Source organism: Arabidopsis lyrata, assembly GCF_000004255.2.
Source record: "Arabidopsis lyrata subsp. lyrata unplaced genomic scaffold ARALYscaffold_7, whole genome shotgun sequence".
Taxonomy (NCBI): domain Eukaryota; kingdom Viridiplantae; phylum Streptophyta; class Magnoliopsida; order Brassicales; family Brassicaceae; genus Arabidopsis; species Arabidopsis lyrata.
In genome coordinates, this window is record NW_003302549.1 from 6333709 (window position 1) to 6352974 (window position 19266).

Below are 19266 nucleotides of genomic sequence, written 5' to 3' on the forward strand. Positions count from 1 at the left end.
AGCTGTATGTTTTCATAAATTTCCAATTACTTTTTCATTTTCTTTCGTAACACGAATAATGACTATGTTGAAGCATTAAAGACATTTCGACATCCTACACTAAAGAACAATTCAAGTGTTGTGATCCACCGATCTTTTGTATGAAAGGTTGGTAACATCATAACCATCCCACCATGTCCATGACACGCACTTTTCAAATGTCTCTAGTGGGTTTACTTTCTTTGTTATCCATCTTCGGAAAAATTAGCTTGATTTTGAAACTTTATTGACAATTGTAGTTCTTTTGTCGTATACTCGTTGTATAAATTATTCACAACTCTTTTTTCTCCCAAAGCTTGATTTCTTACTAAATGAAAAGATCTGTGGGATTTTCAGCCACCACAACATGTCATACAACTTTCAACTGTTACTATCCAAATTTAATAGACTTGAGCAAATTAACCAAACCGAATGTACATAATCAAAATCGAAAAAAAAAACCAAACCGAATCGAACCGAAAATTTGAAAACACTGAATGGATCCTAAATTTTAGAACCGGAACCGAACCGATGAAATATTTCGAATATTCGAAAATACCTGAAATATAATTATATATCCAAAATATTAGTTATTTATAAACCGAACCGGAATCGGACACCCGAACGCCTAGGACTAAAATTTAAACCCACATAGTAGGATTAGGACGTTCTAAACAAGCTACTGTACAACACACTATAACTTCTTTGGGTTTTTGATAAATAAGAAAAATATAAACAAGAAAATTACATTTGGGCCGAATAATGTTCAAATAAAAAGGAGGGCTTATATAGTTATATATATAACAAGCCCAACTTGGGCCATATATCCATTTAAATTGCCGGAGAAAAAAAAAAATGACAAAGTGGTGGGAGCACGAGACTGAAATCATGTCCGTTAAAGATAAAACAATCTAACGGTGCAGATTATTGATCCATGCAGTGTCATATCATTGGTGAGAAATACTTTCTTCCCCACTATATTAATCATCATGGCGGGTTTTGCTGAAATTCATTATTGCTTTTTTTTTTTTTTGTGACAGAAAATTCTCAGTTACGCTTCGTCCATACTTATTTTTCTTGGGTAGTAGAAATGGCGGGTCGGGGAAAACAACTTGGATCTGGTGCGGCGAAGAAGTCTACTTCTCGTAGTAGCAAGGCTGGGCTTCAATTCCCTGTGGGTCGTATCGCTCGATTTTTGAAAGCCGGTAAGTACGCCGAGCGTGTTGGTGCCGGAGCTCCGGTCTATCTCGCCGCCGTTCTTGAATACCTCGCCGCTGAGGTAATCATTCTCATATATAGATCGCCTGTTTAATTTTTGCCGAAAGGGATGGTTTTGGCTTGCATCTCTCGCATCTAGTGTTCTGGATTTTAGATTTTAATGACCCCTTTGGTTGATTTTGTGCGAAATTGGAAATATTTTAGAATGCATTGGTTTCTTTACTTTTTTTTTGAGGAAAATTGCCATTTTGTGTGTGGTTTGAGTCTCAAATTTTGCTTCTTGTGCTGATCGAAATTAGGGTTAGATTTTGTTCTTTACCAATTTGAGTTACCATAATCAAGAGGTTTTGTTGTTCACTTAGTTTTTGCTTTGGATATGTAAACATGTGTTCATGGGAACTGAATTTCTATAGGTTCTTGAGCTCGCTGGGAACGCAGCAAGAGATAACAAGAAGACCCGTATTGTTCCTCGACACATTCAACTTGCTGTGAGGAACGATGAGGAACTAAGCAAGCTACTTGGAGATGTGACTATTGCTAATGGAGGAGTGATGCCTAACATCCATAATCTCCTTCTCCCCAAGAAGTCTGGTCCCTCTAAGCCTACTGAGGAAGATTAGGGAAAGCTGGAAAATGGTTGATATCAGATAATGCTTAGGACTGTTTTTGTTTTTTTTTTTTTTATTTGCTTTTCCTCTGCAGTAATGGCAGCTGTGTGGTTGTACTAGTTGTTAAGGATAACTTTGTTTCACTTTGTGTGAATAGATGAAGAATATTGTTCTCTATTTGCTTAACTGTTCCATGGAATAGAATGGCCAATTCATGACAGAAATCAAGTTTTACCGTAATGTTTTATGTTGACGAGCTCTTCTTTCCTAGAGCCAATGAGCAAATCTTTTAAATTTACTTGATAAAAGGAAATAACAAGTGCAATAAAAATGACACTCACGTTTTCTAAGTATCAGTGGCTAAGAGGAATCACACAGCTCAAACTTTTTTACAATTTGAATTCTCTGCAGGTTCATGATTTACATTGTCCCTCCAGAAGGTCCTCAGCCATGGGATCTTCTATTTGAATTGAAACTGCAGAAGCCTCTGCTCTCTCTATTGGATTTAAGCTGCAGCTCCATTGACAGGAGATTGCAAGTGAGGCAACTATTATGCATCTGTAAGTCCATGATTACATTGTAGCTAGAAAAGCTCCTCAGCAATGTGATTATGATCTATTAGAAACTGGAGAAGCTTCTAATCTCTCTTAATATTTGTGGGAGATCTGCTCACAATAGACTCAAAGAGAGCCAGTTAGTATATTTCCATCAGCTGGTACAAAACGAGGTTGAAGGGTTTCTCTTGTAGTGTTATCATCCCAAGATAAATTGTTCCACCAGTGTCTTTCTCCTCTTACTTCTTTGACTTTATGAGCTTTACTTGAGCTAATGGGTAGATTCTTGAGAAGATTGCATCTTATCACTTCCACATGTTCTAAAGATCCCCAGGACCCTTTTTGGCTACATAATCTGTTTAACCGCGGGAGATTCGTCAGCTTTATGATACGCAGAGCAGGCACCAAGGGTTCAGTGGAGGCTGAAAATTCTCCTGGAGAATAGTCGAACAGCTCCTGAAGCTTTTCACAAAAGCTAACGTGTATCTCTTGTAGGTTCGGCAGGAAACAGATTAAGTTCCCTAACGAGAGAAGGCATTTAAGCCGGCTACATCTGCTGACTTCTAGATGTTTCAGTGTCTGAAATCTCAACCCCAGATGACCCACGAGCTCACTAATGGTTTCCAGATTTACACGACGCAGATGAAGTTCTTCGAGGTTAGGTAGAAGATCCAGCTGCGCGACACATCCACCAGCGGGCCTTATACTTCCACCAAAACTATCTACCGTTAGAGACCTCAAAACGTTGAAGCTACTTGTGCTATCAATTACCAAGTTTTCCAGCATCTCGTTGAGACCCCAGCAATGGTTCATTACTAGGGAAGTTGTGTTCACTAGCAACCACCCAATGAATGCCTCTGAAACATTGAGACTACTTATTGTCACTCTCCTCTTGTCATGTCTACTAGGTAAGGAGTTTGCAGTTGGGCCAATAAACAACTGGAATTTCTTTAACTTTTCTATCCAAGAATTGTATTCAGGGGAAAGAGGTGGAACACATACAACCCTGATGGAGAGAACCAATAAACAATGGAGACACGCAATGTCTTCAAGTGTTGCTTGCCCTTCTTGAGTTTGTCCTTGGACGCCCCAGTGGAAATGACTAAGCGTCATGTCTAGAACCTCTAAACTCGATAAATGTTGGATGATTCCAGCTGGAATGCTTTCGAGGTGATGTGTTCGGGAGAGGTCAAGTAGTCTCAAGCTGTTCAAAGTTTCCAACCCTGTTGGCAATTCCTTTATACGAGTGGCACAGAGATCCAGAACTTGAATTTTTGTAAGCTTTTCGAGGGAAGGAACTTCTTCGAGGTAGTAGCAGTCTCTCAAGATGAGAGATCGAAGCTCATGAAGCTCGCTGAGGGATAGAGGCAATGAACTTATGCGTGTCCCACTTAAATTCAGAATCCGAAGTGCTGGAAAAGATAGCAAGAACCCCACAGGTAATGCCTCAAGGTGAAAATTTCCTTGTAGCAGTAAAGCCGAGAGTTCAACACACTCTACCACCTGATCGGGGAGCTTTTTAAGCTTATTGTTCATCAAAGAAACTCTTCGGATAGAAGGAAAATACTTCTCCAATGGAAACTCGCGCAAGCCTATGCCAGACATGACAAGAGAGTGACTATCATCTTGCGAGGAAGACATGACCCATATGGCAAATCTCTATAATTAAATGAATGATCAAAAATATCCTCCAGACATGACAAGAGAGTGACTATCATCTTGCGAGGAAGACATGACCCATATGGCAAATCTCTATAATTAAATGAATGATCAAAAATATCCTCCAGACATGACAAGAGAGTGACTATCATCTTGCGAGGAAGACATGACCCATATGGCAAATCTCTATAATGGTCTCTATAATTAAATAACAAGACATTGATGTTGATAGCTTGAGATTCGTTCGGGCAATGATGAGTTGGCTTTTGAAGTTTCTTTGAAACTTGCCTTGAAGACTCTTTCTCCATTTTCAGCTACTAGTAAGTCTTCTGGTATATTCGTTGAAACTTTCTACTTTAAATATTTCAGAACTCTGTTAGGGTCGACTAATGGTTCCGGTTAGGACATATTTCAATTGTCTTCCTTCAAATGCTATTTTTGTGAGGAATCCCATGTAACATAAAAATTAGACTGATATATAGCAAATTTGATGGAGTAAGAAAAACAAAGAACTAAGTACTTACACGTGAGCATGGAGGCACTTCATGATAGGTAGCAATGACGATTTGCAGCCTATTTCTACATTTCCCGCATCATTGCTCAACTAGAAAACTTTCTGAAGTCTGTTGTGGCCTCAGAAATTTCCACGGCCATGAAATCCTTTGTTTGGCATTAAAGAAGCATTAGATCTCCTTATTGCAAATGTCAATCAAACGAAATTTAGTACAGCTGAAATTTGGTTTTTAAGTAGATTCTTGATGAAAGTCATTGGCTATAGTAATTTAGGATATATGAAATAATTAATCTGGCACACAAAGATTTTTTGAATCTCCTTTATGATTTCTACTAATTAACTTAGCGGCGCTAGTTAACATACATCTTAGTATCATCTATAGAGTCTCCATAAGTGCTGGCCATGTATAGTTTGTGATGCTAGCCATAGATTCTTTTTGCCATGGCGAAGCAGAAATTTTTCTTCTTCATTTTCGGAACAGAGACAACCAGCAAAATTTCAGAAGGTACATCGTAGAGAAGAGAATGGCACCGTTGTGCGGGGGAAAACATGGCAAAATCTCGGAAAACAGTTCATACATGCCATTAGAGTAGCCTAGGAGTGCGACAGGGTTGCAGAACATGTCTATTGTGGCCGATGTATCTTTTGGAGTGAATAATCAACTAATTTGTTAGACAATTATATAGATAGTCAAGAACTTGTTTCCATGAGACATGAGTATGAGACACGGTGATTAACTTGGATATTTTCAACGTTCACCCTCGAGTAAAGAAAATTTCTTTATGTTGTCAGGGTAACCTTAAATTATTCAAATAACTCATTTTTCCCATGCAAGTGGGAAACGTTTAATATGATCAATATGTTTGAAAGAGTTTGATAAAAAAGAAGACTTAACCATCCATAAATAAATAAAACTCCAGTGGCAACTTAAAATACCAATGCACAAAGTCCAACCATCAAAGTGGAGCCTTTCTTTGTTAGTTTCTTTACTAAATCAAACCTTCAAAAGTCGTGGTTGCATGATGTATGACAATGGAGTCCTTTATATTAGTGATCCTTTCACATTCTATTTCCGCTAGCAAAAGTGGAGTTGGAGTTCAATGGATATTCTCCTCACGCCCTCCGGATCGCTCATGGAATTTTAATGGTAAGTTCAATACTATTCTGATTACATTTTTTTAAAGTTTAATTTTGGAGATAAAATATTAGTTTCTTAAAAATTTCTGCATATGATTTAAATTTGAATTATTTTTTCAGTGAAATAAGAAAAACAAAAGCTTTAAACATATGTTGCAGACATCACGGACGTTATCATTGTGTCACTTTATAAAAAATTAAAAACAGAATTTTGTGTATTATTAAAAATACTCCAAAGTTTTTTCCATCCAAAAAAAGAAAAAAAAAATACCCCAAAGTGATTTACTATGATATAACGCACTAAATAATAATATTAAATTTTAAGAGAATCGATCACACACTTCTATGATGGAAATGTAAATCTCTTGCTATTTCCTTTAGTCTTATTAACACGATCTTCCGAGCTCGATTCATATGGATTAGGATTTTCATACTTTTTTTGTAGTTTATCTCTTTGAACATTCTAAATAGATCGGATTGTAGTAGGTGGAAAAAATGTAGGTTTAGTGCCAACTTACAACTAAACGTCATCCTTTATTGCAGATCTCAAAGTTCTTTTTGAAGTTGGTGTTGGCTCTGTGTTGCTGGTTCAACTAAAACTCCACCATGGAGTGTTTAGCCCCTGTCATTGGTGAGACTTTGCGTTTGATGTACGTCTCAACGTTCTCAAGAGTCGCTAATGCAATAAAGTTCAAATCAAACGTCAAAGCTCTTAATGATTCACTCGAGAGATTGACAAAGCTTAAGGGTAACATGAGTGAAGATCATGAAACTTTGCTGACCAAAGATAAACCCTTGAGACTCAAGCTAATGCGTTGGCAAAGAGAAGCAGAAGAAGTTATCTCTAAAGCAAGGTTAAAACTTGAGGAACGGGTTTCATGTGGTATGTCATTGAGATCTAGGATGAGTAGGAAACTTGTCAAGATTCTCGATGAAGTGAAAATGCTTGAGAAGGATGGCAGAGAGTTTGTCGACATGCTTTCTGTGGAATCTACACCAGAAAGAGTTGAACATGTTCGAGGGGTCTCAGTTGTTCATCAAACAATGGCGTCAAATATGTTGGCCAAATTAGAGATGGTTTGATAAGCGATAAAACCCAAAAGATTGGTGTTTGGGGCATGGGAGGAGTAGGAAAAACGACATTGGTCAGGACGTTGAACAACAAGCTTCGGGAAGAGGCTGCTACTCAACCATTTGGCTTGGTGATCTTTGTAATAGTTTCGAAAGAGTTTGATCCAAAAGGAGTCCAAAAGCAGATTGCGGAGAGACTGGATATCGACACCCAAATGGAAGAAAGTGAAGAGAAGTTGGCAAGAAGGATTTATGTTGGACTGATGAAAGAGAGAAACTTTCTTCTCATTCTTGATGACGTTTGGAAACCCATTGATTTGGATCTTTTGGGCATTCCACGAAGGGAAGAGAATAAAGGTTCAAAAGTCATTCTGACTTCCAGGTTTTTAGAGGTTTGTCGCAGCATGAGAACAGATCTTGATGTTAGAGTGGACTGCTTACTTGAAGAAGACGCTTGGGAATTGTTTTGCAGAAATGCAGGGGATGTTGTGAAGTCAGACCATGTTAGGTCAATTGCAAAAGCCGTTTCACTTGAGTGTGGTGGATTGCCTCTGGCTATCATCACAGTCGGAACAGCTATGCGGGGAAGTAAAAATGTCAAGCTGTGGAATCATGTCTTGAGTAAGCTAAGTAAATCAGTACCTTGGATCAAAAGCATTGAAGAGAAGATCTTCCAGCCATTGAAATTGAGCTACGATTTTTTGGAAGGCAAGGCAAAGTTTTGTTTTCTCCTTTGTGCTTTGTTTCCTGAAGACTACTCTATTGAAGTTTCAGAGCTTGTAAGATATTGGATGGCTGAAGGATTCATGGAGGAACAAGGTTCCCAAGAGGAATCCATGAACGAGGGAATCGCAATTGTGGAGAGTTTAAAGGATTATTGTTTGTTAGAAGATGGTGCTCGTAGAGACACGGTTAAGATGCACGATGTTGTCCGTGATTTTGCCATATGGATCATGTCTTCCTCACAAGATGATTGCCATTCCCTTGTCATGTCTGGTACAGGTTTGCAAGATATTAGACAAGATAAGTTTGTTTCTTCTCTTGGAAGGGTTTCTTTGATGAACAATAAACTAGAAAGCCTTCCTGATCTCGCAGAAGAGTCATGCGTCAAAACCTCAACCTTACTGCTACAAGGAAACTCTCTTCTAAAGGAAGTACCCATTGGATTCTTGCAAGCATTTCCAGCTCTTCGAATCTTGAATCTAAGTGGGACTCGCATTAAGTCATTTCCAAGTTGCTCTCTTTTGCGTCTTTCCAGTCTTCATTCTCTCTTCTTAAGAGAATGTTTTAACCTTGTAGAACTACCTTCACTAAAAACCTTTGCCAAACTTGAGCTACTTGATCTCTGTGGCACACATATCCACGAATTTCCAAGAGGGTTGGAAGAATTAAAGAGCTTCAGACACCTTGACCTTTCACGAACACTTCACCTTGAAAGCATTCCAGCGAGAGTTGTTTCGCGGTTATCAAGCTTGGAGACACTCGACATGACATCAAGTCATTACCGCTGGAGCGTGCAGGAAGAAACACAAAAGGGGCAAGCAACAGTTGAAGAGATAGGATGCCTCCAGCGTTTACAGGTTCTTTCTATTAGGCTCCATTCTTCTCCGTTTCTTTTAAATAAGAGAAACACTTGGATCAAAAGATTGAAGAAATTTCAACTTGTCGTTGGCTCTCCTTACATTTCGCGTACAAGACACGACAAGAGGAGGCTAACAATAAGTCACCTCAACGTATCACAAGTATCCATCGGGTGGCTGTTGGCTTATACAACCTCTTTAGCACTAAACCATTGTAAGGGGATCGAAGCAATGATGAAGAAATTGGTGATTGACAACAGGAGTTTCAAGAATTTGAAATCTCTGACGATTGAGAACGCTTTCATCAATACAAATTCTTGGGTTGAGATGGTAAACACTAAAACTTCAAAACAATCCTCTGACAGGCTAGACCTTCTTCCAAATTTGGAGGAACTTCATCTGCGTCGTGTTGACTTGGAAACCTTCTCAGAACTACAAACACATCTCGGGTTGAGGCTGCAAACACTGAAGATAATCGAGATCACCATGTGTCGCAAGCTTCGAACACTACTCGGCAAAAGAAACTTCTTGACTATCCCAAAACTGGAGGAGATAGAGATTAGCTACTGCGACTCATTGCAGAATCTACACAAGGCTTTGATATACCATGAACCTTTCCTACCAAATTTACGTGTCTTGAAACTGAGAAATCTTCCAAATCTTGTGAGTATATGCAACTGGGGAGAGGCTTGGGAATGCCTGGAACAAGTGGAAGTGATTCACTGTAATCAGCTGAATTGTTTACCCATAAGCTCTACATGTGGAAGAATCAAGAAAATAAAAGGAGAATCGAGTTGGTGGGAGCGTTTGGAATGGGACGATCCCTCTACTTTAGCCACTGTTCGACCTTTTTTCAATCCAGTGGACGAATTTCCTCTGCTTATATTATCATAACGGATGCAGCAACTCAAATGCTATAAGAGTCGATATTCTAGACTCACCCTAAGAGTGTTTACCTTCTCTGTTTCTCTATTTTGTTCTTTTCGTTAATTTTGTTTGAATTTGTGCAAAACTAAACAACTATGTTATGTCAATGCATATATATATTTTGTGAGTCAAGCTTATGTTGCATTCGTTAGTCACCATTCCCCAAGGACCAAGGTAATGTATAATAACCTCATGCATCTATTGAACCATTGGCTCTTTATATCAGTCACATATAGCTAGAAAATGTAAGTTAATTATATAGACAATGGACTAGTTGTCTTACAATAGTTGGCAATGTAAATTCATATGAGAAAGAAACATTGCTATAAGGTCAAAACAAACCAAGATAGTGACAAGCTCAAGCTGAAAACAATGGCAGCAGTGAAAAATGCTTTGTCAATATCACCTCATTGATCGAAATGCAAGCAAAACAAATCCCTTTCCTCATTGACACTACAAAATGTAGCAGGAAACAAAAGGCTATACCAAAATTGCAATCCGAAACCTAACTTATGTCTAGCCACATTAATTCTAGTCCAAAGCAACAGATCTCCTAGCTTTATGCATTCCAAAACCTAAAAGGAACTTGAAGCAAATGCAGAAATAATACAATACCATTTGAATCGAATGATATGATCATTGACCCTTCCCTGTAGCTGCCGCCATGAACTGTGTGTCAAAGACAGTCTCGTCTTTTCCGAGTTCCCTTCATTGTTATTGAACAAAACACTGAAAGCAACTCATGTTCTGACTACCCAATATCGAGTTTAATATGGAAACTGAATTTAGAGTAACAGAGTCCACCTCACTTAGTCACTGGGACCTTTACAGAATCTGAAACAACTTTTTTCTTCTTAGATTTCACATGACACATTGCGATTTGCGAGTGTCAGACACCGAATCGATCAAAAAGAGAATTTGGTACTTACCTTTGGGCTTTGGGTAATTTAGGTAAAAGTAAAAAATCCACTTTCTGAAAAGAATCTATCGTCTGAAAATGCCAAGTTGCCGACGTTTACTGTTTTACCGACACATGCTGTTACTTTTTTCTTTTGGCCTACTCGTTAAGTCTTTATTAGCTTATAGAAATAGTTCTCATTTATGATTTAATCTTTGAAATTACCGGTATAGCACCTATGCCTGGGCATTCGGTTAACCATTCTATTTCGGTTCGGTTGCGTTCGGTTTCGGTTAGTTTGGATATGGTAATATAATAACCATTCGGATATTTAGGAATTTCGGTTCGGTTCGGTTCGGTTTGGATATTTAAATAGATAACCGTAACTAACCAAACTTTTATCATGTTCGGTTTGGTTCGGGTTTTTACCCAAAATAACCGAAATTTACCGAATATAACCGAAACTAAGTTTAGCTTTCATTGTTGAGTGAAAAGGAAAGGAAGAGAAGGAGTTGCATATATTATATAAAGGCTAGGAGAGTTTTCTTTCCACTAAACCAAAGGAGATGGGTTGACTGAAGGAAAGAGTGCGGCTGCTTCTAGGCAAACCTCCTTGGCTGTCTCTGCACCCTCTTAGCTCTTAAGGAATTCTGAAACCTATACACGTTGTTGAGGCTTGTTGAATCAGACGAAATAGGACATCGGTGCCGGTACTCGATTCTCTTTCGGCCGGTATGTAGAATCGTCGGAGCGAGTCCAATTCAACAGGCGTGTAACTGGTTGAGCAAAGGACTGCAACTCAATCGTCCTGATCGAGCAACTAGTCGTCCTATCTATCCACCTCTCCAAACAAATTCTAGCTATGATCGACCTTTCGAATGAAGAAGGCAGTGGATTGTGAATCCACCATGCGCGGGTTCAATTCCCGTCGTTCGCCCATCAATCAATAAATGGACCATTTGTTACGGAGTCATCTTTCGCTTCAATACCTGGAACTGAGACGGATTCGGACTTCTAGTTATCCGCCAAGGAAATGCCGGAGGAATTCTCAACTGAGAGAAGAGATGCTCCTGATAGATGGGATCCTGTTCCTACCAAACTGATTAACCGAAAAAAATACAAAAAATAAATTACAAAAAAAAAGAAAAATGCTAGAAAGAAAAATAAAATTTGATTCAATTTTGTAAAAGAGTATTTAACTTCGACAAATATAACAAACAATATTTGGATATTTTGATTACTTAAAGTATTTGATTGTTTTGATTCTAAAAATAATTAATATTTGAGTTTATAATTATAGTTTTGGATATTATTTTTGGGTATCTTATAGGTTTTTGGATATTTCGGTTAACCGTTTGGTTATCGATTCGGTTTGGTTCGGTTTTGGTTAGTTTGGATAGGAAATTTTACTAACCATTCGGTTATTTTAAAAACTTCGGTTCGGATATGGTTCGATTTTTTTCGGTTCGGTCGGTTATTTGGTTAGCGGTTTTTTGTCCAGGCCTATGTGTAAACCATATATTAGATCATGAGTCATAAAAACAGAGTACACACTTTTTGTTGTAGGTACTACTTGACAACATAACTTTTTCACTTTTGACAAAAAAATAAAATAACTTTTCAACTACTACATAGAATAAAATCTAGCTATAGTTATTTCCAACATACAATTAATGATTAAATTCTTCATTTTTTTTTTTTTTTTTGTCAATAGCTTTAGTTAAATTCTTCATCCAAACCAGTCGATATAGTAATGTAGTTGTCGCCTACACAATTTGTGTATGAGTTAGTTAAGTACAGTAATATTCACATCTGAAATTCAATATTTTCTTGGTCGCATCTGAATTTCAAGATATATGGAACTCTTTAGTATTAATTGTTTCCTTTAGATTTAGATTTAGATTTTTAAAAATTTTAAACTACCAAATTTTTCAAACTTAAAAATAAATGCTATAATGTATATGAGAATCAGAAAAAACATAAATACAAATGTAAGGATGGTTTGACTTCATCCGAGTTATTGGAAGAAATGGTTTCACAAACAAATTCAATAACGTAAATGAAAATTAAATAAAAATTGTATTTGACATATGTACAAAGGGACATATTCAATTAATTTGCTGAAAAAAAGGAAATAAATAAAGCAACGGATGAGATCGCACTAGCTCGGCGAATTCAGATCTAATCAACGGCCCTACTTCACTCATCTCTCTCTCTGTGAACAAAACCAAACAACAGAAATAGAACAAGTAGCAAGCGAGCGACGGGAGAGCAGAACGGAGAGACACATCGCCGTTTCTAAGCTAAACAACCAGATAGATAATAATACAAAGGTCTTCTTCTTTTCTCACAAATTACTTCAAAATCTGGACTTTGTTCTCTATGAAATTGCTAAACCCAAAGTTTGAGTCTTTTATGTTTTTCTTTACTGATAGTGTTTCACTATTTTGTTGTTTAGCTCAAATCATTGCTTAATTTTTTCTCTTTGTAACAACTTTGCTGTTTTCAAAATTGAAAAAAAACCCATTGATTCACGGGTTTCAATCCTTTTCGATTTAGTCTTTATATACCCATTTAATCATTTCAAACAAATAAAAATAAAGATCTCTGAGAAGAAAATAAAAATCATTTTTTTTTGCAGGTTTGATGCTTATAATTGGCGTGAAAGAGACAAATCCAGAGAGTGTGTAATTAGGTACGAGAAGAATTTCAGCTAACTTTTTTAGAGAGAAAAAATAACAATAGATGGTTGGGGAAATGACGAACAATGGAAGAATCCGGCCATCGTTTCCGGTGAAAGATCTGACTAGTAATGAAGGATCTGAATATGGTGGTCCCGTTGAGTTTACCAGAGAAGATGTTGAAACTCTTCTTCATGAGCGAATCAAGTACAAGAGCAAGTACAATTACAAGGTCTCTCTCTTTTTTTCTCTAATCTTTATGTTTGGTTTGGTGTCTGAAATCGAGATCTCTCACTTCATGCAATCGATTACATAAGCAAGTCTATCAAATGGGTTTTCTTTTCTTGTAGTTTAGTCTCGTGCTTCTTGAAGTTCCAAGTCTGAATTGGATGCTGTTTTTGCAGGAGAGATGTGAGAATACGATGGACTATGTAAAAAGGCTTAGGCTTTGCATTAGATGGTTTCAAGAACTCGAGTTAGATTACGCATTTGAGCAAGAGAAGTTGAAGAACGCCATGGAGATGAACGAGAAGCATTGCGCCGACTTGGGTGAGTTTGTTACAAATTTGCTTCTTCTTATGAACATTTGGGATTTAGTAAGACTTATATTGTATGCATTTGTTTGCAGAGGTTAATTTGAAAGTAAAGGAAGAGGAGCTTAATATGGTAATCGATGAACTGAGGAAGAACTTTGCCTCTGTTCAGGTGCAACTTGCCAAAGAACAAACGGAGAAATTGGTAAGAAAACTGCTACTTCCAGTTATAAGTAAGTTTCATTTTCTGCGGTTTTCTAAACTTGGTATTGTTTTGTGTAAGGCTGCAAATGAATCTCTTGGGAAAGAGAGAGAAGCAAGACTTGCTGTTGAAAGTTTACAAGCTGCCCTCACAGAAGAGCTAGCAAAAACGCAAGGAGAGCTTCAAATAGCTAACCAGAGGGTGAGGAAGTCAGAAATATCCGTAAAGGAAATGATTAGTATTGACTGACTTTGAATGTTTTTCCGGATTTTTTGTTCGTTCCAGATTCAAGCGGTCAATGACATGTACAAACTCTTGCAAGAGTATAACTCGAGCTTGCAGCTGTACAACAGCAAACTACAAGGTGATCTCGATGAAGCTCATGAAAGTATAAAGCGAGGAGAGAAAGAACGGACTGGCATTGTAGAAAGCATTGGCAACTTAAAGGGTCAGTTTAAAGCACTGCAGGATCAGCTTGCTGCCTCTAAGGTGATTTTTCTGCGTTCTTGATCAATAAGAGTAAACTTTTGTTTAAATCAGGGTATGACCTGTCTTGTTTTTGTTAGGTGTCTCAAGATGATGTCATGAAGCAAAAAGATGAATTGGTGAATGAAATTGTAAGTCTCAAGGTTGAGATTCAACAGGTCAAAGATGACCGTGACCGCCACATAACGGAAATTGAAACTTTGCAAGCTGAAGCAACCAAGCAAAATGACTTCAAAGACACCATAAATGAGCTTGAGGTTTTTCTTGATGCATTCCTGTATTCTCTTCTTAAAAATCTATATGGAGATTATTGTTTCTTAAGATAGTGTAATCTTTTTGTCCAGAGTAAGTGTTCTGTTCAAAATAAGGAGATACAAGAGTTGCAGGATCAATTAGTTGCTTCTGAGAGGAAACTGCAGGTCTCATCGCATTCTTGAGTTTTACATATAGAAACGAAATGTATATGAAAATCTCTAAATTCTTGTTGCATAATTTTTTTATTATGAGTAGGTGGCTGATTTGTCTACTTTTGAGAAAATGAACGAGTTTGAAGAGCAAAAGGAAAGCATTATGGAGCTGAAAGGGCGCTTAGAAGAAGCGGAACTTAAACTCATTGAAGGAGAAAAACTACGGAAGAAGTTGCACAATACTATACAGGTTATGATTTGTCATTTGGTGTCCATTTCCCTTGTGAAATGTTGAGCAAGCTTGGCCGATTCTGAAATAATGAAATGTTACAGGAACTGAAGGGAAACATCCGCGTATTCTGTAGGGTTAGACCTCTACTATCAGGAGAGAATTCTAGTGAGGAGGCCAAAACTATATCCTACCCTACATCTCTCGAAGCACTTGGTCGGGGCATTGACTTGATGCAAAATGGTATGAACAAATCTTCTGAAAAAAGATCATTCTTTGCTAAAAAGAAAGAGACTCATCTGTTGTTTGCTCTGGCCAGGGCAATCGCATTGTTTTACATTTGATAAGGTTTTTGTACCAAGTGCATCACAAGAAGATGTTTTTGTAGAGATTTCTCAACTTGTCCAGAGTGCTCTTGACGGTTACAAGGTACTATCTGCTTTAGCTTAGTTTAACTCACTGTTTGCTTATGTCTTCATTAATCTATTCCTCGAATTCACACCGTATATTTTGGTAATACTGTCTAACCGCTCAATAAAAAGCACGTGAATGATGAGTAATGTTATGTTTCACTGCATCTTCTAGGACTAAAGGTGCTATTACTCAATTTTCAGGTTTGCATTTTTGCATATGGACAAACGGGATCTGGAAAAACTTATACAATGATGGGTAGGCCAGGAAACCCGGATGAAAAAGGACTGATTCCTCGATGTTTGGAGCAAATATTTCAAACGAGGCAGTCTCTTCGATCACAGGGTTGGAAGTATGAGTTGCAGGTAACAAACCTCCTAGAGACTTAGAAATGGATGATGTAACATTCATAGTATTATTGATTGGTCTATACCTATATCTATCGTATAGGTGTCTATGTTGGAAATATACAACGAAACAATTCGGGATCTCTTGTCAACAAACAAGGAAACTGTGAGAGCAGACAATGGCGTTTCTCCTCAGAAATATGCAATCAAACATGATGCTAGTGGGAACACACATGTTGTGGAACTTACTGTTGTAGATGTTCGAAGCTCGAAACAGGTTTCGTTCCTCTTAGACCACGCAGCTCGAAACAGGCAAGTATCTGTTTTGAAGATTGGCAATGATTCCTTTATTAGAAAAACCGAAAGCTGCTAATGAATCAAACTGTGTCTTTATTTTTTTTCAGGTCAGTTGGGAAGACCGCGATGAACGAGCAATCATCTAGAAGCCATTTCGTTTTCACATTAAAGATCTCTGGATTTAACGAGGTACTAATTGGGTTTCTTACTGCAACAACAACATTTGATAGTCTGGTGTTTGTTTCTGCTAACCCAACACTGGGGTTATCTTATTTTTTTATTTACAGAGCACAGAGCAACAAGTACAAGGTGTCTTGAACCTGATTGATCTTGCGGGTAGTGAGCGTTTATCAAAGAGCGGATCAACTGGTGATAGACTGAAAGAAACTCAAGTAATGTCTGCGAAATTGAATACATACATTTTTTAGAGACACAAAGAAAGATTTAATATTAGGCTTAATGATTATTTTCTTCTTACTGAAAGGCAATCAACAAAAGCTTATCGTCTCTAGGCGATGTCATATTCGCCTTAGCGAAGAAAGAAGACCACGTTCCTTTCAGAAACTCAAAGCTCACTTATCTTCTTCAGGTAAGCATTTAAAATCATCATTTGAACAGAAGCTCAAAGATTCTGTGTTGTGATGAAACTTTATGAAATTCTATGAACAGCCCTGTTTAGGTGGCGACTCCAAGACGCTAATGTTTGTGAACATCACACCAGAACCTTCCTCAACCGGTGAGTCTCTGTGCTCCCTCAGATTTGCAGCAAGAGTGAATGCTTGTGAGATCGGAACCGCACACCGTCATGTTAACGCCAGGCCATTAGATTATCGCTTGAGCCTTGGATGAGAATTCTCCTCGGAAGCCAGACAAATAAAGTTATGTTTATACCCAAATGCGGTCACTACTTGATGTTGGTGCTAAATCTGTATATAGCTTGTATTAGCCTTTAAGGGTCTGTTATCTTTTACTCTTGTCTTGGATCAGAAGGATTAGTGTGTTGAAAAAATCATAATGTTCTGAGACCATTAACCGCATCATTTCATTAAGGGAGATTTACTCAGATGTTATACATTTTATATGAAATTACCAGAAACATACAAATTTTTTTTTTATTACTATCATAATTCGGGTATATTTTTTATACCCAGCGTGCCTCTGTTAAACGTTACAGAAAAAAACGTAATTATAAAGAATGCCACTGCCACGTCAGCAAAGCCGCGTCGCCACGTCAGAAATCGCTGACGTGTATTAATGAACTCAGCCGTCGAGCGATATAGCGGCAGTGACGGCTGAGTTACGGTATGTTGCGGCTGATTTAAGAAAAAAGGCTGAGTTATGAGCAAACGGCTGACTTACGAGTATAACCCAGCCTGGAGTTACGGCTGACTTACTGAAATCTGTCTGAGTTATGATAAAATGGCTGACTTTCGAGCATAACCCAGCCTAAGTTACGGCTGAGTTTTCACCCGATGGTTGATTTGTCAAATTTTTGGCTGAGTTATTGCTTCGACACGGCTGACTTAACTTTCTCCGGCTGGCTGAGTTATCAAAGACGGCTTAGTTATGGGATGACGTTACGGCTGATTTATGTTCGAGTATCATAAATCAGCCGTAATGAGCTGGATTAACGGAAAACTCGGCCTTATTATGGCTGACTTAGTAGCGAAAGATTAATTACTAGAATAGCATGCAATGACGGCCGACTTATTAAACGACACGACTGAGTTAAATATTTTTGGTTGAGTTACGACAGTAAACGGCTGAATTTGGCTGCCGTTTTTTCGTTTTTTAATTACTGTAATAGTATTCATGTTGCGGCTGAGTTAAAGTTTTGTTTGATGGCTGGTTTAATTAAGCTGATTTACATTTTCGTTTGGTGGCTTACTTGCCACTTCATCAATTAAAAAATGACGTGGATGCAACATTCCATGTCATCATTCCATGTCATCATCATCAAAGGACAAAAAAATAGGGCCAAATTTTTTCAACTCGTCTTCTTCACCTGAGTTTATCACATCACCGGAACTTCCAATTCCTCATCGTCTTTCTCATTCTTCTTCAATTTCTTTCATCCTTCTCCCGATATGGTTGATCCGGTTCCGGTAATTGGGTATAAAAACATAAATACGTATTTAACACCGATGAAAGAGGGTGTAGAGTTGTGCAGATAGATGCGAAAACAACGCACGAAAAACTTGTGAAGTTGGTGCTCGATGATAAAGTTAGAGGAAATGTTGCGTCTCTTATTGTTTCGCTGCAAATTTACATGTCACGGCTGAGTTATATGCTTAAGGGAAGACGAAAGGTTCGATCAATTTACATGTCACAGCTGAGTTATATGTTCCAGGGAAGACGAAAGGTTCGGTAAAATTACATTACGGCTGAGTTATATGCTTAAGGAAAGACGAAAAGTTCGGTCAATTTACATGTCACAGCTGAGTTATATGTTCCAGGGAAGACGAAAGGTTCGGTAAAATTACATTACGGCTGAGTTATATGTTTAAGGGAAGACGAAAGGTTCGGTAAATTTACATGTCACGGCTGAGTTATATTCTCCAGGGAAGACGATAGATGGGTGTAAATTATATGTTACGGGTGAGTTATATGCTTCAGGGAAGACGAAAGTTTTGGTAAATTACATGTCACGGCTGAGTTATCATTCAGGGAAGACGAAAGGTTGTGTAAATTATATGTTATGGCTGAGTTACATCACGTTACGGCTGAGTTACATCACTTTACGGCTGATTTATAATACAGATCGGAAAGCAACATTTTTTTGGAGAAGACAATATGAAATTTATTGGTCAAATAACAACAATCAAATTAAGATTCGTAAAAATATGTTTGAGGGATACATAGGAGAAAGACTAAACCGTATGAATCAAAACATAGATAGAAGTAGAAATGTCTCCAAATAGATCGATTGAGAGGAAGATTAAACGAGAGACATGTAAAATCAAAGTAAAAGAGTAGCTATTCTTGATTTCAACTCAAACCTGTAACGAATCATGTAGAATTCCATAGATCTCTTTGTTTTGGGTTTTGATTTTTGATGACTTTTTTCGTAAGCGTGGTTGCGAGTAGATCTGACGAAGCTTTTGATTTGGGACCCTATGGCAAGCGTTGTGGCTGTGAGGTCTAGGAAGATCCAGCCCAATCCTGCAATTTGAAGATCTCTGTCAATGTTGTACCCAAGTTAGTTGCAGATTATTAGATCTAAAAGCTTTTCTTGGATTTGAAGACAAAAAAAAAGAGAAGAGGAGAAATGATCTAAAAGCTTTTCTTTGATTTGGAGACAAAAAAGAGAAGAGGAGAAATAACGTGAGTTTGAGGAGTGTGAGATTGGTGATGTGGATTAATGACATGGATAATCAAATTTTTATTTATTATTTTTAATTAAAAACGAATTAAAAATTATTAATTAAAAAAAAAACTAATGAAGGGTGTTAATTGTAATTACACAAATGCTCAAAACATATGAGTAAT

The 19266-nt window shown here is 37.7% G+C and overlaps 4 protein-coding genes across 5 annotated transcripts; 3 read left to right on the forward strand and 1 right to left on the reverse strand.

Annotated features, from left to right (window-relative positions):
* The first annotated feature begins 1024 nt into the window (after positions 1–1024).
* On the forward strand, positions 1025–2030 carry LOC9305645 (probable histone H2A.3). The gene is made up of 2 exons (XM_002867472.2): positions 1025–1297; positions 1650–2030. The coding sequence occupies exons 1-2, from the start codon at positions 1109–1111 to the stop codon at positions 1854–1856; spliced, it is 396 nt and encodes a 131-aa protein (XP_002867518.1). The 5' UTR covers positions 1025–1108; the 3' UTR covers positions 1857–2030.
* LOC9303591 (disease resistance protein At4g27190) lies at positions 1906–4365 on the reverse strand. The gene is made up of 2 exons (XM_021016829.1): positions 4276–4365; positions 1906–4057 (listed from the first exon to the last, which is right to left on the reverse strand). The coding sequence occupies exons 1-2, from the start codon at positions 4363–4365 to the stop codon at positions 2525–2527; spliced, it is 1623 nt and encodes a 540-aa protein (XP_020872488.1). The 3' UTR covers positions 1906–2524.
* Positions 4366–5660: 1295 nt separating this feature from the next.
* On the forward strand, positions 5661–9355 carry LOC9305646 (disease resistance protein At4g27190). The gene is given in 3 exon segments (XM_021017597.1): positions 5661–5718; positions 6252–6774; positions 6777–9355. Coding segments are annotated over 2 exon segments (2937 nt in total). The 5' UTR covers positions 5661–5718; positions 6252–6314; the 3' UTR covers positions 9254–9355.
* A 3047-nt stretch (positions 9356–12402) lies between these two features.
* On the forward strand, positions 12403–16840 carry LOC110226346 (kinesin-like protein KIN-14M). Of its 2 annotated transcripts, XM_021017657.1 has the most exons (17): positions 12403–12517; positions 12826–13097; positions 13270–13414; positions 13494–13603; positions 13682–13801; positions 13886–14089; positions 14167–14343; positions 14431–14505; positions 14597–14743; positions 14827–14965; positions 15042–15151; positions 15337–15498; positions 15584–15792; positions 15885–15966; positions 16065–16169; positions 16262–16366; positions 16447–16840. In XM_021017657.1, the coding sequence occupies exons 2-17, from the start codon at positions 12930–12932 to the stop codon at positions 16624–16626; spliced, it is 2238 nt and encodes a 745-aa protein (XP_020873316.1). In that variant the 5' UTR covers positions 12403–12517; positions 12826–12929; the 3' UTR covers positions 16627–16840. The 2 variants fall into 2 exon arrangements, with proteins under 2 accessions (XP_020873316.1, XP_020873317.1); XM_021017658.1 differs by lacking the exon at positions 12403–12517 and having other exon boundaries at positions 12754–13097.
* Positions 16841–19266: the final 2426 nt, after the last annotated feature.